Below are 26,530 nucleotides of genomic sequence, written 5' to 3'. Positions count from 1 at the left end.
GAGAAGGGAGGTATTGCATTTGAATTGACTGAGCAGAAAATAAACATGATGGTCCTGGATATCTGCCACAAACCAGGTGGCAGCGAGTACCTGAGGCAAATTTATCACATCATCCGGCTCAATGAGGTAGGGAAACGGCCTTTTTACCGAGCAATTAGGTGTGTACTGGCCTGAGGCAGCGTCTGCTGGCAGCTAAGGGTTAGTCAAGGAGGTGATAATGCTTTTTAAAGTCAATACCAAACTCAATATTGCATTGTAATAGAACCTATTCAGTTCAGGCTTTTCTGCATTTGTATAGTAAAGATTACTTTACAGGAAACAATATAGATTTTATTTAGGTACTTTAACAATAGCATGGCTCATAAACTTGCTTCAGATTTATATTGTGTAGACCACAGATCTATTTTAGGAGTTAGAACATAGTAAGAAAATCATCATGCTATTGAAAATCTGACTCCTACAGGAAGTAGAATTAAACATTGTAAGTCAATTCTGCTGATTTTAAAAAAAACAAAACAACAAACATACCCTACAGCTGTTGGGGTGAAGTAAATTCATTCAGATAAAAGACTGATAAATCTGTATAACTCTGTGTAGTTAAATCACTTTTTATATTAATAGAAGAGCATCTATGCTAACCATTTGGAAACAAATTCAATTGTTTATTGCATCCCATAGAATCTAGACAAGAAAGGAGTCTATCATCATTTCTGATATTTCAGGTTACCATTTTTCAAGTTCCCAAAAAGAAGACCCTGCCATCCCCCCTCCCTCCATCGCTCGCTTTCCCTCAGCCTCACTCACTTTCACCAGGTTGGGGCATGGGGGTTTGGATGCAGGAGGAGGTGCGGGGTGCAGGCTCCAGGAGGGAGATTGTGTGCAGGAGAGGATGTGGCCTCTGGGAGGGAGTTTGGGTGTGGGAAAGGGTACGGGATCTGGCAGGGAGTTTGGGTGTGGGAGGTGTGGGGTGGTTTCCGGCCAGGCGGAGCTTACTTCGGGTGGCTCCCGAAAGCGACCAGCACATCCCTCTGGCAGCAGCTCCTAGGCGGAGGGGCCAGGGGTTCTTTGTGTGCTATCCTTGCCTGCAGGCACTGACCCACAGCTCCTATTGGCCGCAGTTCCCAGCCAATGGGAGCTGCAGAGTCGGCGCTCAGGGCAGGAGCAACGCACGGAGACCCCCTGCTCCTCCCAGGGGCCACAATGACATGCCAGCTGCTTCCAGAAGCTGTGCAGAACTAGGGAAGGCAGGGAGCCTGCCTTAGCCTTGCTGTGCCGCCGGACTTTTAGCAACTAAAATCTCCTGGTTTGGTTTCAGTAGACTCCAGGATATAGAGCCTGATGCCGGGAGACTTCTGGCAAAACCAGGAGGGCTGGCAACCCTAGTGATACTACAGATGTACATACCTGAATTTATGTAATTTTTTAAAAAGCATTACTTATATATATTTGTAGTTAAAGTATAACCAAGTGCATATAACAGAATGCATGATACTGCAAATTTAGGGATAGGCCACTGTTAAGGTTCCTCCCCCACTCTGAACGCTAGGGTACAGATGTGGGGACCTGCATGAAAAACCTCCTAAGCTTCTCTTTACCAGCTTAGGTCAAAACTTCCCCAAGGTACAAAATATTCTACCCTTTGTCCTTGGATTGGCCGCTACCACCACCAAACAAATACTGGTTACTGGGGAAGAGCTGTTTGGACACGTCTTTCCCCACAAAATACTTCCCAAAACCTTGTACCCCACTTTCTGGACAAGGTTTGGTAAAAAGCCTCACCAATTTGCCTAGGTGACTACAGACCCAGACCCTTGGATCTTAAGAACAATGAACAATCCTCCCAACACTTGAACCCCCCCCTTTCCTGGGAAATGTTGGATAAAAAGCCTCACCAATTTGCATAGGTGACCACAGACCCAAACCCTTGGATCTGAGAACAATGAAAAAGCATTCAGTTTTCTTACAAGAAGACTTTTAATAAAAATAGAAGTAAATAGAAATAAAGAAATCCCCCCTGTAAAATCAGGATGGTAGATATCTTACAGGGTAATTAGATTCAAAACATAGAGAACCCCTCTAGGCAAAACCTTAAGTTACAAAAAGGATACACAGACAGAAATAGTTATTCTATTCAGCACAATTCTTTTCTCAGCCATTTAAAGAAATCATAATCTAACACATACCTAGCTAGATTACTTACTAAAAGTTCTAAGACTCCATTCCTCGTCTATCCCTGACAAAAGCAGCATATAGACAGACCGAGACCCTTTGTTTCTCTCCCTCCTCCCAGCTTTTGAAAGTATCCTGTCTCCTCATTGGTCATTTTGGTCAGGTGCCAGCGAGGTTATCTTTAGCTTCTTAACCCTTTACAGGTGAGAGGATTTTTCCTCTGGCCAGGAGGGATTTCAAAGGGGTTTACCCTTCCCTTTATATTTATGACAGCCATGATTTTCAAAATTGACTGCCTAACGTCAGGCTCCTAAATCCATAATTAGGCACTTAAGTCCATGTTATGTCAATCGGAGCAATTGGTCACTCATCACTTCAGAAAATCAAGTCAGTTGTTTAGTTGCCTAAGTGTGGACTTTGGAGCCCAACTATGTGCATCTGTTTTTGTAAATCTTAGCTATGATGTATGTCTATATAAAAGTACGCATATATACAGAAATCACTGAAAGTTTGCCTTATTTGGAGTAGAACACAGTATCTGTTTAGTAGCATCTCTCAACACTACTCAACAGTTTAAACAAGAAAGTGAAGAGTACATCTATATGACATCTTTAAGTGAAAACATTTTCAATGGGGCCATACTCAAGACCCTGGCAAGGCTCAAACAGATTTCTTCAACATGGCTGTGAAACCACTAAAAATGTATAGTTTTTGGCACAAAATCATGTTAAGCACTTTTAAACACTATTTTCCATAACTAGTTTAAAATTTGTGATGTGAACAAAAGCTTACATGACAAATCAGTAAGTGGCTGCTCAGAGTAATCATTCCAAAGAATAGAAGTACTTGTGGCACCTTAGAGAAAACCAATTTATTTGAGCATAAGCTTTCGTGATGCATCCGATGAAGTGAGCTATAGCTCACAAAAGCTTATGCTCAAATAAATTGGTTAGTCTCTAAGGTGCCACAAGTACTCCTTTTCTTTTTGTGAATACAGACTAACACGGCTGCTACTCTGAAACCTGTCATTCCAAAGAATGGAGAAAATGGGATGGTGATTTTTAGTAGCTTTACTTTGTGAAATCAGCACCACAAAGTTATGGAAATTTATAATAGGTTTTGTGGAGCTATGGTACTGAAGTTATGTATTCAACAAAATAATATAAATAAATAAATAGAAATTGTCATCTGGTGGCTTCCAAAGAAGACAGCCTCTCATAGACTGAGTCAACAATAGAGAGACAAGGTGGGTGAGGTAATATCTTGTATTGGACCAACTTCTGTTGGTGAGAGAGAGACAAGCTTTCAAACTTACACAGAGCTCTTAAGAAGAAGAGCTCTGTGTAGGCTCAAAAATTTGTCTCTCACACTAGCAGAAGTTACTCCAATACAAGATATTACCTCACCCACCTTGTCTCACTAATATCCTGCAATCGACACTGCTACAACAACACTGCATATGAGTCAAGAATGTTCTGTTCACATTATTGTTTCACACCCAGTCACAGTTGGAGAGAACATACATTATGTACTTGCAAATTTAGTTTTATTTGTATTTATTTTTACATTTATGAAACATGCTTATTTCCTGGTCTCTTAGTTGAAATGCAGTAATAAAACAATACTTAAAATAACAAATTTACCATTGTTGATGAAGTTTCTACCTCAAAATATATCTCCACCATTCTTTCCAACACAAGAAAATGCCTTTGTAAAAAGATAGGTCTTACATCATGTTCTGATGCTCACCACAGGGAAAGCAAGTTCCAAAGTTGAGTGCCCTCCATTGAGAAATCAAGGGATCCCACAGTTGAAAGCTCTGATTGTAATACTGCTTACTTGAGGGTATTGTATAACATATGCAAAAGGCCTAGTTAAATTTATACAAATAACCCATAAATAATGGTCATAGCCTTTCACCATATCTTGGTCATTTTATGACATCAGGTAATAAGTAAAAAACATTTTGGAAGTTGGGAATAAATGGGTGATTTACTGGAGCCAAAAGTTCCAAGTTAATACCAGTTTTCACTTCCGATTGTATCGTATTTAGAGACTTCAAAAAGTATTAGCATCCTTTGTCCCCAAAAGAGAATCCTTAATCTTGCAGGAAACAATCTGAGATGTCCTTCCCTCATAATGATTTCCCAATAATGTCAAAGACCATTCTTTTCATCTATGCCAAGTAACTCATTTCCATGGGAAACAGAATTTTAGGCTATTCTAAAGTCAATGTGACAGATTCTAGCCCCCACTGAAGCCTGTATGCTTTGCTCTGATGACACAAAGGGTATGTCTTCACTGCATCTGGACAGGAGCCTTCCAGTCTCGGTTCACAGACTTGAGTTTCCGCTGTAAAAATAGCTTTGTAGAATTGTGGCTGGAGCTCAGGGACTCAAGTGTGATGGGCAATGTCAAAGCAACATTTATACAGCTGTTTTTAGCATGCTAGCACGAGCCCCTCAAACGCAAGTCTGTGGACCTGATCTGGGAGGCTTGCTCCAAGATGCAGTGTGGAAATACCCAAAAGGGCCAGAAGGTTTCAACTAAGGATTCCCTGAGCATGGGAGAATCTCTGGCTGGCATAGAGCCAGTGTAACAACACTTCCCAACAGCTCAGGCATAAGAAGTGCATTAGAACAGCCTTCAGACTGCTCCAATTTGTGATGGGGCTTAAATTGGCCCATAGCCAACCTGGGGGTAGGGAACTTGCAAAATGAATTAAAGAGTTGCCTGTGCATCCCCTTTCCCCTCACTCAGCGGTGTTGAGCAGAGGTAAAGTGTACTTGAGAATCTGGGTCACAATGTAAAAGTTTCCTTGCTTCTTGAAGAAGCCCATTCCTATATCTGGAACTAAACAGGTTCAATAGAAATGTGTATAGAGTTTACTCATTGACCAGATGGAAGTGCAGTGTGTCCTTATGTATGTAAATAGAATAGTCATCAATGTTTACATCAATTCCATGGACAGACACTGTCTACAAAATCAATATCCAGATATTCTTCACATTTGGGTGGTGAAGAAAAGAAAGTTACTTACGAGAAACTGTTCTTTCATTGGTAATGACTCCACTACTGCTCTCCAAGAGTTTATACACACACTCTTCCAAGATTAACATCTTATTAGAGCAAGAGGTGTATTTTTTGATGCCTGTCTTCTTGACTTCACCCATTATGCCAGGCAACAAAAGTCCCCCACAGTTTGGACTAACAAGAATTGATTTAAAAATTGTCAAAAACAAGCACTATTAACTTTAACACATTAATATATGTAAGTCTAACTGTTGTAAACTAATGAGGGAAGTAGGGACTGGTTCTGTGACTGCACTGATTGTTGGAAAGAGGGAAATGAAGAAAGAGGAGGCAGGATTTTTTACAGCTTTGAATAGTTATGAAATTTGCATGCCACACAACACCTAATTGCCAGGCTATAAAGCCAGTTTGAGTCTCCAAATGTTCTAACCTGTATCACAAATTGATATTTTCACTAATATACCCAGGTCTTTTCCCTCCTCTGTCATTTCCAACTGATGAGTCCACAGTTTATAGCAAAAAAGTCTTATAGTCTGTAAGTACACAATCTTTCACTTTGGACTATTAAATTTCATCCCATTTGTATTATTCCAGTCCTCAAGGTCATCCAATTCTTCTAGTAGAATATTCGATCCTCCTCTGTATTGATGATGCCTCCCAACATTGTTTCATCAGAACATTTCATTAGGACTCTCCTACCTTTTGTGTCAAGGTCATTAAGTAAAAATAAGATTTGCCTGAAAATCGATCCATGAGGAACTCCACTAGTAACCTCCCTCCTGACCAATAGTTTTCCTTTTAGCACAACCTATAGTTGCTTCCCCATTAACTAGTTCCTTACAATTCCTGTACTAATCCCCAGCTTCTCCAGTTTGACTAATGATTTCCTGTGTGATACCATATCAAATGCTTTACTGAAGTCCAGATAGATTAGATGTACCATATTTAGCTGGTCTTAAAACATTAGTTATCTTACAAAGAAGGATATCAGCTTAGACTGGCATGATCTACCGCTGGCAAACGTATGTTGCATTTTATCCCATTTTCCTTCATGTCTTTAGTTATTCTTTTCTTTAAAATGTGTTCTAAAACCTTGCATACTATTGAGGTCAGACTAGCAGGTGCATAGTTGACTGGCTTATTTTTTCCTTCTTTCTTAAATATAGGTACTATATTTTCTATTCTCCAGTCATACCATACCACCTCCAGTTTAACAGAAAAAATGAAAATCTTTGGTATCAGAATTGCAATTTTATGTGACAGTTCTTTCAGTATTCTGGGATGCAGTTTATCCGCTCCCCTGCTACCCCTCCCAATCTGAGTACATTAAATTATTTTTGAGTTTTGCTTCCATCTTGAATGTGGTAATTTCTATATACTCATTCCCATTAACCATCTTGCCTTTTCCCCCATGTTCAACATTAGCATCCTTATTGAAAACTGAGGCAAAGTATTCATTTAGTTTTGCAGTCTTATTATCCATATTATAACTAGATTATCCTTAATTTCTCACCCATCCTCACTGCATAGTGGCTGCCCACTTCTTTTTATTTATATGGCTAAAGAGTTTTTTACTATTTGTTTTAATTTCTGTTGCAAGGTATAACTCAGCTTGACTTTTGGCAATTCTTATTTTATCCCTACACTTTCTGACCTCCAAGGTATAGCTTTCTTTGCTGATCAGTCCCTTTCTTTTTAGGATTTTGCTTATTCCTAATATCCTTTTTGAAGTGGTTATTCATTTAGTAAATGCCGGAGTCCATCCGTACATGCTTCGGATGCAAATTCCAGATAGTTTCTGCACCTTTAACTTAAATAAATTTCAAGCCTCCTGCATGTTTAAGGCCTTGAGATCATCAGTCTAGTTTACTTCACAAAGTGGTTCCCTTAATTTCTCAACATTTGCCCTTTTGAAATTAAACACTTTAGTTACCAACCAGTTTTTTTGACTATCCTTCCATTTAATTTCAATAGAATCAACTCTTGATCATTGAATTCAAGGTTATTTTTACAAATAGAATGTCTATAATGTCTTCGTTACTTATCCAAGCCAAATCTAAAAAAGCATCACCTCTTATTGGTTCATTACTATTTGAAGACGTGTCTGCTGGCATCCAGGAATAACTGGGTCATACCATTATTAGTAATATTTGTTCTCCAGTCTATATCTAGGAAGTTAGTCTTCCATAACGACACAATTTTTGTTAGTATTTATCTCTCTCATAACATTAAAGAGATCTCTGTCCATTTCCAGATTCCACCCTGGGGGAGGGGAGGGATCTAGAGCAGACCCCTAACACTACCTTAATAGAATCTCTTATACAATCTTTCCCCAAAGTGATTTTGAGACAAACTGATTCTGTTTTATCCATGCTAATGTTATCACTTCTTATTTCTTGTGTCTGCCACATCATTGAGGTACAATGCTTCTGATTTCCTTACTGTACCACATCATTGGTGTACAGTGGTACCCCACCACATTTACCTTTATTTTTTTCTCTCTTGAGAAGCACATATTCATCAATACCTCTATTCCGGTCACAACTGCAATTCTACCATATTTCTGTTATCTTTATACCATTTGGTTTTGCATCCTGCACCAGTAATACTAGTTCCAGTATTTTGTTGCCCAGGCTTCTTGCATTAGTGTACAAATATCTCATCTGACTTCAGAATATTTCCTAGACAGATTAAATATAATCCTTTCACTATTCGTATCATCTACCTGACTATTCCTCCCATCAGTATTATTACTCTTTTTGTTTGGGGTCCATACTCCTACCCTCTGGAGTTCCTTTTTCCTGTACTAAATCCTCATTTACATGCAATGCTGCTGTCAGATGCTCTGGGCCTGGCTGGAGCCCAGTGGGGCAGGAAGAAGAAAGTGCGGAGAGGAAGGAGAGATCTGATAATAATCTGGCTGGGCAAAGAGACTAGCTAAATTTATATGTGGAATTTAACCAGACTATTGCTATCAAGGATAGGTGGTACTCATTAACTTGTATTTCTTCTTAAAAGGAATATTTGAAAGAGCTGCTGTCTTGTGGGAATTCTTCTGAAGAGGATGTAATGCCCATTGAACATTCACATTTGACACTGAGGAGCGCACAAGAGCAGCCTGTTTTCAATCCTTTCCAGGTGCACCGCCAATATTGTGCAAATGTGTTTGATCAGGTAAGTGAAAGTTTTTGAAATTTTCAAGTCCTATCAATGAAAATATCACATATTCTGATATAAGGAATGCAGGTCATACCTACACAATGAGGCAGTCCTGGAAAGCAGTGACTCTGAAAATAATTTTCAACATGATTTCTCAACTGTAACGCTGTGGCAAAAAGAGCTAATGTGATCCTTGTCTGTATAAACAACGGAATAGTGAATAGGGTTAGGGAGATTATTTTACTTCCGGATGTGGCATTGCTGAAATCGACACTGGAATAGTGTGTGCAGTTCTGGTGTTCACATTTTTAAAAGGATGTTGAAAAATTGGAAAGGGTGCAAAAAAGAAAGACAAAAATTATTTGAAGGGTGGAAAAAATGCCTTTCAATCTGTTTACCTATTCAAAAAGAAGATCAAGAGTTGACTTGATTACAGCATACACGTAACTTTACAAGGAGAGAATAACAGATACTAAAGGGCTGTTTAATCTAGTGGAGGAAGGCCTAACAACAACCTATGGCTGGAAGATGAAGCCAGACAAATTCAAAATGGAAAAAAAAGGCAAACATTTTTAACAATGGGGGTGATCAACTGTTGAAACAAGCTATCCCAGGAAGTGGTGGATTCTCCATTTCTTGAAGGCTTCAGATCAAGACTGAATATCTTTCTGAAAAATTTTCTTCAGCCAAACACAAGTTATTGTCCTTAATACAGGGGTAACTGGGTGAAATTTAGTAGCCTGTGATATACGGGAGGTCAGACTAGATGATCTAATGGTCACTTCTGGCCTTAAACTCTATGAAACTATGATGACAGTGATGGTAGGTGTTGAAATCATGATAATGAACTAATTGGCATAGGCACAACCTTCATAAAATTGCTTGGGTGCTTGCTGCCTCTAAAGTGCTGACAATTCTAACCCATTTGTATTATGCAAGGGGGTTGTCATTGACACATTTCCGCCCCCCTCCCCCCGTTCTTTTATCTGTATTGTTGCTGTGGTGTGGATCTCATGTACTTGAGGAATTTGTATTCTTTTACCTATAACTACATTACTTCAGTATGAACACAGGAAGCACATTTTTATGGATGATTTTTCATTATCTTGATGCAATGGACTGGGTCTCTCTGTTGAAGACAGTGACAAAGCTTGAAGTGCATATTTGGGAGAAATGATGAAAAAACATCCATAAAATACAGTACCTGATGACAGCCATTGTCAAAAATACGAGACACTATAGTAATGGTTGCATTGGAAATATATAGATAGATACAGATTAAATAGAAAAAAAAGAGAAAAGTATGTATTTCCGATGTTCATATTAGGCTAATCAGGTAAAATGTTAAGGTATCCAATTCCAGAAACTAGTACCTTGCCAGGTCAGCAGGTTTTTTTTGTTTTTTGTTTTTTTTAAATTAGATCTAAGGTAAAATCATCAAAACTCCCTAAGTCTGAGAACGGCACTTAGGGTACAAATCTCAAAAGTCACTTTTAAAATGGGATTTATGTGCCTAGATCACGTAGGCACTTTTGAAAAATTTATTCGGAGACTTTGCCAATCTTCTTAATCCCTTTAGGCACCCCCACAATTTCAAATGGTAATATAAATGCTGATCTTTTAAACTGTTACACTGAAGTACGCACTAAAAACTTCTTCCTCTAGACAACCCTTTATCTTTTTTCAGTACAAATTTGTTTGGTATTTCGGTAAAGATATCACCTCTGCTCTCTTTAGTGATGGCTAAAGACAAGTTTCACTGTATATGCCATTTTCTAAATATTGTTAATAGATATTTAATCCATGTGATGTATTTCAATGAAAGTGTTAATGGTGTGAATGATGGAGATGAATACTAATTTGAGACTCTTGACCCCTGTTGAACTAGTTTTAAGCCTGTGTTGCTCTTTCTTGTTCCACAAGTCCCTTTGTAAATATCCTAAATGAAGAGGACTCAAGGGAGGAATTACTTGTCTTAGACAACTGGGAAAAAAATTAAATGGTGTCCAAATATGGAACGCAGATAATATTTTTGATATTTTTATCATGCCTGTTATAGTTCTTGCCTACATTCATTAATAGTGAGTAGAATAAGACCTTCAAATACTGACAACTCAGGGCAGAATTCTTTTGCTATATGACAGAGTTGCAGTGCTCCATTAATCAGCAGGTGACAAGAGATAGTTCATATTGGATTGTGTTGGATTCCAGAAATTTTAGCATAAAATCTGTTTTTCAGAACTTGGAAAACTGTCCAAGCATTTAAATAAAAATAATTAATGGACTATAGACCTTAAAGTATCATGTGTCAAACCTATTAGTCAGTAAATCAACTTGCTTCCTGAAATTAATTTTACTATTAAAGAAGTTACCTTATTTTATTTCCTTAAAAATATACTTTTAACATATGAATATAGGAACTGCCATACTGGAATAGACCGATGGTCAGTCTAGTCCATTATCTGGTCTCTGCCAGTAGCTACTACTAGATTCTTCAGAGGACAGTACAAGAAAACTCATAATGGACAATTATTCTGCCTAAATTTCTTCTTATCCCCATCAGTCAGTGGTTGTCCTCTCTCCTGAAGCATGAGAGTTTATAAAATCTCTGATCTGTTTCTTTATTTTTACCATATATAATTTAAGTATATATATGTTTTCATTACCCACATAAATGATGAATCCTTGTTTGAATCCCACTAAGCCTCTGGCCTTCACAATATCTTTTTGTCAGTGAGCCAATTATGCATTGTGTAAGAGTATTTCCTTCTATCAGTTTTATACTGGTTGCCTTTCAATTCCAAAGACTGTGCCTTAGTTCTTCTATTATGAGAGCATAAATAGGAGTGCCAACTTTGTGTTTATTCAGGATTCTGTGTATTCCATGGCACAGTGGCACTAAATTCAGGAACAAGAGCAGCTGAATTCTGCAGCACTGTTAACTTACTCTGTTCCCGTAAAATCCTCTTCATTAACAATCCCTTCCCTCCCACACAGCCCATTACCACTGGGTTTGGATTAGCCTAAATAAGCCAGGAAGTGGGTGAACCAGAAGAGTATGCTGGCCTGCCTGGAGAGTGTTGCCAGGGATAAGCCTCTTAAGCTGGTTACAGGCTCCCACTTCCTGGCACTCAGCAGAGAGAGGTTTGGAGACAGGTCTCTTGAACAACAAGATAGCCAATATCCATGAAGCTAGGCTACCTAAGGAATATAATGGGGGAAAAATATCATAGAAAATAATCCTTTACAAAAATATTTTTTGACAAATTTGTTTTCTATCAGTACTTTTGACTAGGGCCCATATTAAAAATAAATATAAATGAAAAATGTGTCAATTAATATTTTCACTGTGTTCTTCAGGTGAATGGACTCCACACTCCAGCCCCATAAGCCTCCGTTCCCCAATTAATTCTCTCTAGAAAGCAAGAGGTAGCTGCAGGGTGGAAATGATAGGGCAAGGAGACAGAAAACAAAATGTCTGGTACCTGCCTGCAACAATATGGGATTCTCATGCAAAAATGCTGAATTCTGCAGCATCTTCAAAAAAGGATAGATTTTGCAGCAGGTTCTATGGCTGTGGAATCACAAAACACATAGGGGCCCTATTTTTACCATTCATTATTTTATATACCTATGTCATGTCCCCTCTTTTTTTTGTTTTCTCTAAACAAAGCAGTTCCAAACTTTTCAGTCTCCCTTCATGTACAATTCTTGTTGGGTTTTTTTTTTTAACCTCTTAACATTTTCAACATCGATTTCTGTACCCCTTCTGTTTCTACATTGAGCAGAGGACTACATTGAGCCGCCCACAATGACTGCCAGGTCTTTTTCCTTCGGGGCTACAGTTAAAATAGAACACAGAAATATGTATGAATAGTTCAAATTATTCCTTACAATGTGCATTACTTTACATTTGTCAACACTGAATTTCATCTGCCACCTTGGGTTTTTCCTGGCAGCTTCTCTAGTCTTGAGTAACCCAACTGATTTTGTGTCATTTGTAAGCTTTGCCACTCACTCTCTATTCACCTATTTTACCACATCACTGAACAACAGTGGTTTAGGGCAGACTTTGGAGCCACGCCCTGTTATCTTTTTGCCACTATGAAATTTTATCGTTTGTTTTTACTCTTTGTTTTCTGTGTTATAGCCAGTTTCTAATACAAGACAATACTTTTCTTCTCACCCCACGACTACTTGGTTTCCTTAATATAAGTTCTTGTTATGGATTTTTTCAAAGCCTGTTTAATGGTCTTTTAAACTGCCTTCAAAAAAGTCCATAACAAGAACTAATAAACTAAATCAACAGGTTGTCTCTTATTTGCTATCTTGTTGACATATGCAAAGAATTATGGTAGATTAGAAAGCATGATTTTCCTTTTCTGAAGCCGTGCTACATTGTCCCCATCATATCATGTTCATCAAGAGGCTTAATAATTCTTTTTAATTATAATTTCAGCCAGTTTACCTGGTCCTGAAATAAAGTTCGCTGCTCTGTACACCCCAGGATCAACCATTGCAATTTAATTAAATATTATGTGGATTTGTTATCTTCCAGCCCTTTGGTTTAGTAGCTAATTTGAGAGAGAGCACATAATTACTGTTCACAATTCATCCACTTTATTTTTACATTTCTTCAGAACTCCTGATGTTTACCATCTAGTTGTAGCAACTTGTTACTCTGAATTTTATCACTTTGTCCTGACATCTCAATCTCTAACAGTGCCTCTTTTTTGCTACCTAATAAGAGTAAGGCTCAGGTCATGCAGCTCCTCAATGGATCTGTTGTGAAGGCTGCTTCAAAGAAATCATTTAGCTTATCTCAGGTGATTTTACCTTCCTTCACTACTCCTTTACTTTACAACCAGACTGACCAGTTCTCTCCCAGGCTTCCTCCTTCTATTACATTTACAAAGTTTCTTGGTTGGTTTTTTTTTCTTTCTGTTTGCTCGTCAAATCCCCTCTTTTTAGCCCTTCTAATTTCACTTATCTTCGATGTTCTTTTTCTTATTCTGTGTGTAGAATGAATGACTACTTGAGTTTACAGTTAGAACATTGGAGCACTGTCTTTCCTGTTTCCATCCCCTCCCTCTTTAACTCTCTTTCCTCCCTCTTCATTAACTCCTTCCATCTCTCATCTCATTCTTGATAGACTTTTTCCTCCTCATTCATTCTTAATCAGACATTCACTTCCACCATCCACTTTCTTCCCCATTTACTCACTTATTCTCTTTTACTTTCCCTGCCCCTCTCTCCCGCTCTTCCTTTCTCTATCCTTCCCTCTCCCTGACTTTTATTGTGTGTGAGTGCATGAAGGAAGGATGGAGGGGGGTAAAAGAAAAGCGGAGAGACAGTGAGGGAACTAAAGCATCTAGGTTGAAGAGAACCCTGGAGTATATTCAACTGTCTCCAGTAGCACCAGAGGTTCTGCGGGACTAGGGAACCCTGAAAATCTTGTTGGAAACTCTCCTTGCTTCAGTTTATGTTACATTACTTCCTATTGGCTTCATTTGGGCTGGATTTCCATTTTCTACAGGAGACTTGTTTGGCTTAAATAATCTCTTGAACCTTGCCATTTAGCCATATATATTAATATACATATATATGGGTATTTACCTTCCCTCTTCTTTTTCTGTTTAGGGGTTTACATAATTCCTGTTACTATTTATTATTGTATGGGAAAGTAGCCTACATTCAGAGTCATAAGGATTTTAATTTCCCCATTTTTGACTGGCTTCCTCATCTTTTTTTTTTTTTTTTGAACTCCTAGCCAAATTTACTTTCACCATACTAATTTTGGGAGCGATCCCTCCCGCAAGTATATTGAACTTAATTGTATTATGGTCACTATTCCTTATTGGCTGAACTATAGTTTATAATGTTAATGTTATACAGCTACAAGTATTGCTTTGTAAGCATGATATTCTTGTATGACATCATTTGTCTGCATACAGTTATTGTAGGGTAGATTTTATTAATTAAATAAGCAACAGGGTATTTACCTGAGTTCATAATGTTTATATTTATAGGTATTTATAATAACCATCTGGTGTTGCCTTACACAACAATAGACAAGTAAAATATCTTGCACTAATTAAGATACAGCATGAATTCCAGCTACACCAAGTTCTTTCTCTTGATAAACTTTTTGCTGACAGTAGAAAATGTAAATTGCTACAATACATAAAAAGTTGCCAATTATTTTGCTTTTCAAATAGAGTCAAGCTCTCAGAGAAAGTGACTGGGCAAAATGCCATTAACAGTTGGAAGAATAACGACTCAAAAAATTGATTTATCTTTTTATAAATAATGGCTACATCCCCAAATGGATTTATAAATTAATTGCTGTCTTATTGGAATAAAAACCTTCTTCTATGGACATGATTGATGTCATCTGTCTAAGTCCTTGTTCTAGACCCCCCTCCTTCTTAGTTAGTCTATCACAGCTGGAGCTTTAATTTACTGATCATGTTAACTCTGATTAATAACTAACAATAGCTTCTTCCCATACCTCAACAGTCAGCCATTACTGAATGGAACTGGGATTGGTCAATCTTGCTGCCAAGTTATTTGGGACTGAATCAGATGACCTTCAGGGCACTGCTGGCACACAGGTAATATGATTCTTATATAGAATGTCTGTACTTTCCAATTTTTGGTCTTACTTTATAATGGACTATACATTAAAGTTAATTTTGACACCAATTGTAAAATAATTGGGAAATATATTTTTAAACTACAGAATTTTAAAATGTCAATTGTTTGAAAGGATAGTTTTTCTGTATTTGGAATGCGATGAGAAAGTCTAGTGATAAATGTATAATTTACAATTTATAATTTTTATCTCAAGAGGTAAAAGCTTGTGTTTTTTGTGATTAAGATTCCAGAATTTGTTTGCCTTTGTCCACAAGCAGTACTTTACACAGTAATAAGAGCAAATTTTTGCTTTTCCAAATCCATAATACTCATATAAATTTCAGCTGTGTAGCACAGAACTCAGGGGGAATGCTTGTTAAAATAAGCGATGAAGGCCTAAATTCAGTGATGTCATGGCAAACAATAGCTATAGCACAGAAACATTAATTTAAATTGTTTAAAAATAATGCAACACAAATTTTACTTAACGATACTAACAGTTCCTCTTTAAAATGACATTTTTGTCTTTTAAAATTGCAGTGCTTAATGAACAGCAAGGATATTTAATGCAAAACAAATGATATTCTTACAGCTCACAGACTGTTGATAGGTATGCATGTAAAATACTGTACGTCCTTTGCAGGTAGTATTTGTATGCTGTATTTGTGTCTTACCATATCAGATATAACAAAAATAGTAATTTTGTCCTTGGTATAGGACAAATTTAAGTATGCATGGTAAATCATCTTACTTATATATTTAAGGTATTTCTAAGGTGCCTATGACCTCTATTTGTATGAAAGGAAGCTGATATCTTTGGAGCAATGAATGCTCCTTCCTAATATGTATAGGGTTTCTCCTGTAATGTACTAATTTTGTATGTGTGAAGTTACCCTTTATTTACTAGCCTATGGACAGGATAAAGGGTCCTGCTACTACTGACATCCAGTGAGATATTCTTTAGCTGAAATGATGGTCATCCGTGACTTTTGGAGGTGAGGGGACCAGAGTTCTAGACCAGGCTCTGCAGAAACTGTGATTTGTTCAGTAATTGTTGTCTGCAACATATTGATTTGTTACATGTTGGTAGTGTGATGGATGTGAAAGCTCTGAAACTTGAAAAGATTATTTTATTGAGATGTGCCAGATGCTATGGGCAAAGGGATTGTTCATAAACGTGTGCATCTATAAATGTTATATGTATATTTGTGAGCTAGGGATAGTATACTCATTCCATCAGGGAGAGTTACTGAGCTTCCACAGGGAACTAAAATCAGTGGGAGACAATTAATGCAAATCCTGGCACAGGTAAGCAACTCCAAAGAAGTACCACCCATTGGGCGGAAATGTGTATATTGGTACAGACTGGGTTCAAGAGACCCAGCAGACAAATAACAGGATTTTGATATAAAGGAAGCTGAACTGATTTAGAGACCCTCACTTTGATCCAATATTTTCAAAACATTAATTTTTTAGTTAAACCAAAATTAATTGACAAAGATGTTATAATAGCAAAGAATGCACACTATGTCATTCCCTACTTACTGCTTACAACTGCCCTCAGTTAAAATGAAGGAATTTGTATTTTCTTTCTAAAACAAATACAAATTACTCAGTGTGTCTATAAACAAAAGGTATGACTCCAACCCACAACAGGAACTTAAGCTCTGAGGCTGGCTCTTATACTGCCCTGTTTGCTGATGTCATCAGCATGAGCCAAAGGCAGTGGAGAAGGGTTGGTGTGACGTACAGATGGAAGCTGCTCTCTCAGGCCACAACAACTCCCCTGTTGACTTGTAATTTGTGTGATGAGTATAAAGAGGAGTACCTGGTTTACCTTCTCTACACTACCTATTATTTTATATACCTCTGTCATGTCATCTATTGTTTGTCTCCTTTTTAAATTGAATTGTCATAATCTTGATCGTTTCTCCTATTTTGGAAGTCTCTCCATTAATTGTCCTTCTTTGGATTCATTCAGTTTTTGTTGTATCCTTATCGAGATGAGGTGAACAAAACTGAGCACATTATTTAAAATGAGGCCATACCATCAATTTATAAAACAGCCCCTATAATATTTTCAGCATTATTTTCTATCAGTTTATTTAACATGTTCTAACATCTTTCTCCCCTTATTGGCTGCTGCTGTACAATGAGGATACATGTTTTCATCAAGCTGTCCACAGTGTGTCTAGTTCTAGTTCCCTTTTTAAGCTTAAATGCTGTCTATTTGACACTATGTTTACTAAGTACGCTCTACTGATTCTCCTACAGTAGAAAAACTAAGCAAAAAGTGCTTATGGGACTCATTTACCAGGGAAATGCCTCCCCAACCTAGTTACTGACTGAGTGAGATTGGGACAAGTTTTGTCCCTGAGCCTGCAAGTAGTAGGCACATTAATTATTTGGCAGTTAGAGGAGGGTAAAAGGCTTCCAGTATAAAAGGGGCATGAATCTTCGCAAACTACTCAGTGCTGGCTCCACCTATGTGTTTGAATCCTGCCTCTCCTAGTCCTGTAAATCCTGAAATAAAAGTATATTTAGAAAATGTTTAAAAGAAATATCTTGGTTAGTGCTTTACATTAACTCAAGGTCATATAATGTAAAAGGTCATAGAGACCAACCTACTAAAGTAAGAAGGGCAGAGATCTGTGTTTAACCCATTAACAGATCAGACCTTCCAGAAACTTTGACCTAGTTTTCTTAACAATAGGGGGGAAAGGTGGTTAAACAGCAGTTCTTTCCATGGCTGATTTCAGATGCAATGTGTATATTTTTACATAGTTCTAGCTGTGAGAGTAGTTGAAATGGGAGGTAAAATATGGTTTTCAGTTACATTTGAAGTGTTATGTTTGAATAAGTATTCTCATTAATGATTTACAATATTAAACTAATTTATAATACATGTCTATGATTTTCACATGCATAAGAAAAATCCTACATGTCCACTGCCTTTTTTTTTTTTTGCCTTTCACATGACATAAATATGCAACACTTTTTTATATGCTCTTAGAGGTTTGCTTTTCCAAAAGTGAATCCCCTGGCTTTACTACACAAAATATATATTCAAACTAGAAGAACTACAGCCTTTAATCATAATTTAATATTGATATATTTCTCAACTTGTGAACAATTACAAATTTCATACAGCAAAAATATCTACTGCTATATTGCTAAGCGATTAGGTATGTTGATTTATAATGTATAAATCCACTGTCTTTTTGAACACTTGCCTGTATATCCTGTACATTTGCACACATAGTGATATAGAATTGTTGGACTGGAAGGGACCTCAAGAGGTCATCTAGTCCAGTCCCCTACGCTAATTCCAGGACTATGTATTATCTAGACCATCCCTGACAGGTATTTGTCCAACCTGCTCTTAAAAATCTCCAATGATGGAGATTCCACAACCTCCCTAGGCAATTTATTCCAGTGCTAAACCACTCTGACAGGAAGTTTTCCTAATGTCCAACCAAAACTGCCCTTGATGCAATTTAAGCCCATTGCTTCTTGTCCTATCCTCAGTGGTTAAGAAGAACATTTTTTCTCCCTCCTCCCTGTAACCACCTTTTATGTACTTGAGAACATGGCCCCATTGAAAGGATTTGCTTTTTTAAAGCACTCATAAAAAGTAATCTCCATTCAGATTTTGTTTGACCAGTAGCTAGCCAGCAGGCAGCAACCACAGAAGGTCTCATGTTAGTATGATCTATCGTGCTACTCAGATGAATTTGGAGGGGAGTCAACAACCTGACCATGCTTAACAAAACAAGATGGTCATGAGAAAAGCAGGACTCATGACGGGAAGTAACTGTCACAGGAGGACATTGGATGTTTCACCGTGCTCAGGCCCACCTCTCATATGTGAGTTCAGACCTCTCTATATAGGTATCTTCAACTGCTTGGTAGGCTTCTTGAAAGTAGAGCAGAGGTGCGTGTGTGTGTGTTTACGTAGTAAGTCCAAGGGGCTCATTATATCCTGTGGCAAATAATTTAGTTGCAGTGGTATGTGCTGCAAAACCTGCACAAACTCTGGTCCAGTTAGGATACCAGAATGGGCCATAGCCAAATCAAGATGGAATGTTACCTAATAAGACATGTCAGTGGCTTATCACACAGTGACACTGTCCTATGGGTACCTAGGGCCTATACCAGATAGTGTACTGCTATGCTGGGGTCAGGGAGAGCATTCTAATCTGAGATAGTCTACAGTAGAGCCTAAGGGCTTTGGCCAGTGGGAAAACATTTTGATTGGGTTTGGTAAGGACTGTCCACATGCCTATTCTGTTTATACTAGCTGATGCTGGAAAAAGTTGCAGTATTTATTTCCCAATCAAGAGTTAGGTGATCTGATGAAATGTTTAACTATTTATTAAGGTCCACTGTAACTCGAATAAAATCATTGTTTTTTCTAGTCGAGAATTTTGAATTATTACAGAGCAAAATTGCATAGATTCTAGTGGATACACAGATACCATCTGTTGTGAATGGTACCCATATGGTGAACTATTTGTGGAAAATGTTTTCATTAATAATGTTTATTGTGTTGATGATCATCTATATATCCAGAAAATGCTCTTTTAAAATCCAATTTACCAACATGCTGAAATATTCATTTAGTACTGAAATTGAAAGGTGGGTCAGAGAGGTGAGCTGTGCTGTTAAATGCACTTTTTTGTCCACATCAAGATGTGATATGTCTCTAAAGATGTTTGAATCCTGAAAAAGTGACAGATGTCAAGCTCAGGAAAAAAAGTGGCATGTCCCTGACAGTTTGGTTTTGTAGAAGAAACTCTAGTGGAGAAGGAGTTCATAGATTCCAAGGCCAGAAAGGACCATTGTGGTCCTCTAATGCGCCCTACTGTATAACACCGAACATAGTACTCCCCCTCAAAAAAAAATTCCAGTTGCAGCTGGCATACCACAAAGAAGACATAGAGGATGTAAAAGGCAGCTAGCTAGAAAATTATTAACCATGTGCAAAACAGTTATGGAATAAGCGCTTTGTCCTGCATCTTGATCACTGGGATCCCTACATCTTGATCACTGGGATCCCTTGGCCCCAGTAATTGGACTTTTCTGTGGCATCCCACCATGCATCTGTGAATGGGTGAGCCCTGATATCAAATAGCTTGTGTCAAGTCTTCAGGACTCCAACACCGTACAAGATTCATAGTTTACGATATATAATTCCCTTAACTAAATAAGATCTACCTGGCATAGTGAGCAATCACTACTTAATTGCATCCCAATAGTCCTTTCCTGTATAAAAGGAAATTTGTTGAGAAGAACTTGAAATGCAGGTTGAGAATGTCCATCTCCACATATTTACAACACAGATACAATATGCCTGAACAATTGTACATTGTAGTGCATGTTTTCCCCTGAGAACCACAGAAATTCCTAATCCCCTAATATGATGCAGGACTTGTCCACCACACTAGAGCTCTCAGAACTACACCCTGGGAAACAGATCTGGTACTCACTAGGAAAAAAAGCAGATTTCTATCTATTCCCCATTTTAACCTTTTTAATTAATCCTATTTGGTTGAGAAATATTGGATCTTTTTCCTTAGATGAACAATTTTGATGACAAAATAGGCAAAATGCCATTTGCCAGCTAACAGTGTTATCTATTATCACTGTGTGTTCTTGCTCCTTTGCCGTATGAATCACAGTGTGTCCAGTCAGTTGTGAGCCCTGCTAACTTATTTGCCCAATGGAGTAGATTTATCTACTTCTCAGTGAGCTCCTTCATAGAGCAATATGAGTGGAACTAAATAGTTAAACAGCATGAATTGTCAGTAATAAAGTTTCTTGACCTGGGCTATAACATATGGATGAAATATCTGGTAATCTCTTGGTGAATGGTCTTTATATGAAAGCCCATTATGGTTGTGGATATGGCTGACCGTGCTCTAAATGTATATGTGTTATACTGTCTGATGCCCAGCATCTCTTCTTAAAAACTCTCTCATTTAGCTGAGATTTACCCCATGCCCACTCAGTTCATCAATTCTACATGTGCCTAAGACTGTCATGTTGAATATTCATGGAAATGGAACTAAGTCACAAGCTTGTGCCCTACTAGTACCATCATCTGTAGCCCTGTAACAGGCCCACAGTTATGGCACAACTCAGCCCATAACTCTGCTCTACTTCTGTGTAAATGTTCATGCATTTTTCTGATTATTGCAGGACATGCAGAACCCTTCATTGGTATGTAAAACAATTTTCCCCTTAAGAAGACTGGAAAAAGAGGAAGCTATCAGACCCTGATTGGCTATAGCTAATACGATTTCCCATATCTAACCTTCTAATATTGGTCCAACTCTGTTAGAAAGAAGAATGTCAAAAGTCTTTTATGATGGGGCCTTTGCATACTTGGGATATGTTCTATTGTAACTGTTACTATCAAAGGAAGAGCGCCTGGAATTAAGCTTTTTTTCTGATTTGCATCTAGCACTAGTGCATAAAACCTGCTCATGGGAAAATAAAAAAAAAGGTATTGGCTGTACCTACCTTACTTTAAGAAGAGCATGAAGGGGGAGACTGCCTTGTCTAGTGGCTAGAGTATAGGCCTAGGAGTTGAGTCCTTTTTTCTGTCATTGGCTCACTCTGCCTCACTTTTCCCATTTATAAATTGGGTGCTTTGACATCTTTGAATGAAAAAATGCTAGATCAGTTTGAATTACTAGTATTGATATTAATTATGTATGTATTTATGTATCTATTGTAAGGCTTTACATCTCATCTGTTTCCTTGACAATTTGCATAGCTACCCTTATCATTTCTTCATGGCAGGGCCTGCTTTTTTCCATATTGAAACCACGTTGAGATTGCTTGATATGCCTTTTGACTCAATTTTGTACTCAGCACCTCATGCCACTACATAATACACCCTGCATCTAGTACTTGGCTGTCTAGGGTTGCCAACTCTGACTGAAGCTATTCTGGAAGATTCCCCCCCACCCTCCCCGGCCTCCTGCAACATGACGTAATGTCTTTTTCTTAAAATATCCTCTTAAGATCTCCTGGATTGCTTTCAATAGTCACCAAGAGATCAGTGCCAATTCTGGGAGAGTCCAGGTCAATCCTGGAGGGTTGTCTCATCTCCTTATTAACAGATGCAGTCTTTCCTCTACCAATAATCCTCTTTTCTTTCAACTCTGGCCCTCCTGTTACTCAATGTTGCTTCTGTAGTGAAAAGGGTCACATTTATCTTTCTTGTTGCTGAAAATGCAAATTCTATTTTCCCTACTCCCTGGATGTAGAGTTGGATGTATTAGAGCTCTGCGCTTGTGCTAATGCAGGCAGGGTACTGACTGTGTCCTTGTTCCAACTACCACCCGCTGCTTATCCACCCACCTGCACTGTGGGGTTTATGATTCTGCGTCTGTGAGGGAAAGGAGAAAGAGCTGAGGCAGGCATAGTAGCAAGTTAGAAGTTTAGTCTTGCCCACCAAACTGTTCCTTCCTTCTGCCTCTTGAGCTTTTAGGGGTTTTAGCAATGTGCAATTAATAATACATAATAATTCATTGCACTAATAACATGTTCCACCCAAAGATCTCAAAACTCTTTTTCAAACTTTAATGAGTTAAGACTTTCAACACCCCTGAGAGGTAGCAAGGGAAGTAGTATTATCCTAGATTAATAGAGAATTTGAGACATAGAGAGCTTGAAGCGCTGTTTCCAGAGTTGAAGAGAGAGTCTGTGGCAGAGCCAAGAATAGAACTTAGATCTTCTGACTCCAGTCCAGTGCTTTAGCCAAAAAACTATCTTTCACCTTTCTTACTGTGGCAAAGCTTACATGATCTATTTCACTAAGTGAAAAGTTTACATGATCATCTCCATATAGGCATATCATTTAACACTGGGGCTAAGTGGGGCTAAGATTGAGACCATGGTACACTTGAAAGTAAGATGCTGCAGGATTGAGGGACAGAAGGATGCCATTCCCATGTTGGTAGACTGTGTCAACAGGTGCTGTGATCTACTGATTTGGGTGGCCTTTGAACCTGCCATGGATAACCCACACTATTACCAGCAAGTTCTCAAAAACGCCAATTTGACTAAGCCAAATTCCTTTCTGGATCAAACAACAAACTTGGTCTGTGCATAGGGCAGGAAACTGTTGTGTGTCCTGTATTGTATAGTAAAGAGAGAATTCAGAATTGCCACCATGAAAAATGTCATTGTGGAAAGCTTTTTTAATGTTAGTCTCTAGACTGACAGGTTATGACAAAACTGCATTCATGTTGCTTGAATACATCTTTTGTCTAGTTTTACATGCTTTTTGACTTGTCTAGAAAATGACATATTGAGGTTTTCATTAGCTTTAACCAGGTATGATTTTCTTGATGGAAGATACCTTGGTAGGACTGCAGTTGAAGACGAATAAACCAGTGAAGTTTGGAAAGGCCATGGCCCTTCTTCAGATGGTAGCAATGACTTGAAAGACTCATTAATCAATGAGCAAGTCACAGGTGTGATGGCTTTCCTACAATCTGCTAACAGACTGTGAAAGTCACATCCAGCACACTAAACTGTCAAACTAGACACATCTACAAACATTCTTGAACTTTTTCTTTCAGTTTTAGCTCAAAAACACAATCTTGTAGTGCTATTTATAATGAATGTATGTTGCATTCATGATTTCTAAAGAATAGCAGTTATAGAAAGCAAAAAGGATATTTAAAATGGTTTTCCTTTTGGACTTTCCTCAGTAGTTATTGCAATAACAACTAGATAGTTAGTTAAAAGAAAAGGAGTACTTGTGGCACCTTAGAGACTAACCAATTTATTTGAGCATGAGCTTTCGTGAGCTACAGCTCACTTCATCGGATGCATACTGTGGAAACTGCAGAAGACATTATATACACAGAGACCATGAAACAATACCTCCTCCCACCCCACTCTCCTGCTGGTAATAGCTTATCTAAAGTGATCATCAAATTGGGCCATTTCCAGCACAAATCCAGGTTTTCTCACCCTCCGCCCCCCCCCCCAAACTCACTCTCCTGCTGGTAATAGCCCATCCAAAGTGACCACTCTCTTTAAAATGTGTATGATAATCAAGGTGGGCCATTTCCAGCACAAATCCAGGTTTTCTCACCCCCCACCCCACCCCCCTCCAAAAACCACACACACAAACTCACTCTCCTGCTGGTAATAGCTTATCCAAAGTGACCACTCTCCTCACAATGTGTATGAAAATCAAGGTGGGCCATTTCCAGCACAAATCCAGGTTTTCTCACCCCCTCCACCCCCCCCCCCTTTTTTTTTCCTGCTGGAGAGTGAGTTTTTGTGTGTGTGTGTTCTTTTGAAAAAAAAAAAAGGGTGGGGGAGGTGAGAAAACCTGTATTTGTGCTGGAAATGGCCCACCTTGATTTTCATACACATTGTGAGGAGAGTGGTCACTTTGGATAAGCTATTACCAGCAGGAGAGTGAGTTTGTGTGTGTGGTTTTTGGAGGGAGGTGGGGGGGTGAGAAAACCTGGATTTGTGCTGGAAATGGCCCACCTTGATTATCATACACATTTTAAAGAGAGTGGTCACTTTGGATGGGCTATTACCAGCAGGAGAGTGAGTTTGTGGGGGGGGGGGGGGCGGAGGGTGAGAAAACCTGGATTTGTGCTGGAAATGGCCCAATTTGATGATCACTTTAGATAAGCTATTACCAGCAGGAGAGTGGGGTGGGAGGAGGTATTGTTTCATGGTCTCTGTGTATATAATGTCTTCTGCAGTTTCCACAATATGCATCCGATGAAGTGAGCTGTAGCTCACGAAAGCTCATGCTCAAATAAATTGGTTAGTCTCTAAGGTGCCACAAGTACTCCTTTTCTTTTTGCGAATACAGACTAACACGGCTGTTACTCTGAAACCTAGATAGTTAGTTGTTAGTTGTATACATTTTTTAACCTTATATTTATTTGTTTACTTAACCTTATATTTATTTAATTTTTAGTATATATAAAATGAGAGTGAAAATACTGATTAGAGTGAAAACAGAAGTGCAGAGTTTTCTCTCATGTAAACAGTAAGGGAAATATACCTTTTTTCTAACTTTCATAACTCTTGCTGTTCTGGTACTGAATTGCTCTGGAGAGGAGGCTTCCAGGTTTGTTGCAGTGCTGCAGCGTGAACAGAATGCCATAAAATTAGATTGAGAGGACCAGGATCTAAGATTAGACCAATAAACTGAGATTACTTATTTGACCAAATATGGGGCTGGTTCACCCTCTCCTAAAACCTGTCAGATGTAGCTCAGAGGAAGGAAAACTCTGAGATTTTCCTACATCATACCATTAGGGGGTGTGGTTTGATCTTTTGGGATAAGTGGAAGGCTAGGCCTTATGCCTCTCCAGTAGCTCTGGCCTTTTGCAACCCCTCCTTGGGCTGAATTATCTTCTTTCCGTAAATTTAATTGGGCTCTGGGAGAGACGCCTAAGAAAGAGGATGTACATCTGCTTCATACCACTCCACCCACTTTTTCCTCAGTCTCCCTAATTCTCATGCCCTTCCCCATATGGATTTCCAAGCCAGCAAAAAGGTCTCTTTATACTCCAAGGTAAGGGAAGGCAGTGCCCCAGCAGTGGGTTGAGCCTCCCTCCCCTCATCCCTGTTTTCTGCAGGAAGTAGGATTTCTTTGCATAGAAAGGTATGATCTCCCTCTTTCCTCCATATCCTTGAGTTTTGAACTTCAGCATCCAGAAATCATTTAATTTATTTCCCAAATTCCCCACCTACTGGGCCTGAATCACCAATCTCTGACACTATAACTCAATTTAAATCAATAGAGAAATATTGGTGTAAAATTGGAGTAACACAATGGTGAATCAGCCCCACTGTACTAATCTAACTATACATACAAGATGGGGAAGTAATGTTGCTGTATTTACTGATGTACTGCTTAGTATAATAGTTAGCAATCTATCATATCATCAGTGTTATCTACTGTGACTTTACAAAGCTCCTAAATCAGAAATTTGAATATACTTGTTTGTGAGGCTATGTTCCACTCCAGCTCTAGCACCCTTATATTACTCACCCCAATGCAACTGTGTCCTATTGACAATGATTTTTAAGGGATATACAGCTGTCACATCATATCACTTTTTCAGAAAGAGCATGCAATTGATTTATTTTTATGTTAATAGCGATATATTTTATTAATATATTTTGCCATTGGGATCACAGAGAAGTATACCTTGAAATAAGTTTGATAGCCATTTTTGCCCATATTTTGGTTATTACTTTTGTTATTGCTTTAATTCAGAAATTATAAATCCCTCAAAAAACTACCCTCTAGGATAATATGGAAATGATCCCTTTAATTGTAGTAGTGAAGACTTTGAGAACTGCATTTAAATACAGCCAAACTCTTACCACAAACGTGTTAATTAAATTAACAATAAAAAGGTATGATTTCTCCTGAATTCATTACATGAGTAATTTAACTGTAGTTTTGGATAAAAATTACATGAGTAAAAATTACATTAGTAATTTAACTGTAGATTTGGATAAAATT

At 38.2% G+C, this 26,530-nt stretch overlaps 1 protein-coding gene across 14 annotated transcripts in view; it reads left to right on the top strand.

The window, feature by feature from the left end:
* KIAA0825 (KIAA0825 ortholog) overlaps positions 1–26,530 on the top strand; it is a 419,203-nt gene that overhangs the window by 226,274 nt on the left and 166,399 nt on the right. For 13 of the 14 annotated variants that reach the window (XM_073344491.1, XM_073344493.1, XM_073344486.1 and 10 more), the window contains 3 exons: positions 1–126; positions 8,221–8,376; positions 14,881–14,975. The exon at positions 1–126 is cut by the window's left edge and continues 34 nt beyond it. In XM_073344491.1, the coding sequence (XP_073200592.1) occupies positions 1–126; positions 8,221–8,376; positions 14,881–14,975 (377 nt within the window). Of the gene's footprint in view, positions 127–8,220; positions 8,377–14,880; positions 14,976–15,537; positions 15,608–26,530 lie in introns of all 14 variants that reach the window. The other variant, XR_012158966.1, reaches the window with a different exon arrangement.

The sequence above is a fragment of the Lepidochelys kempii genome, chromosome 5 (genome assembly GCF_965140265.1).
Source record: "Lepidochelys kempii isolate rLepKem1 chromosome 5, rLepKem1.hap2, whole genome shotgun sequence".
In the NCBI taxonomy this organism is placed as follows: domain Eukaryota; kingdom Metazoa; phylum Chordata; order Testudines; family Cheloniidae; genus Lepidochelys; species Lepidochelys kempii.
This window is presented reverse-complemented; position numbering and strand designations above follow the sequence as displayed.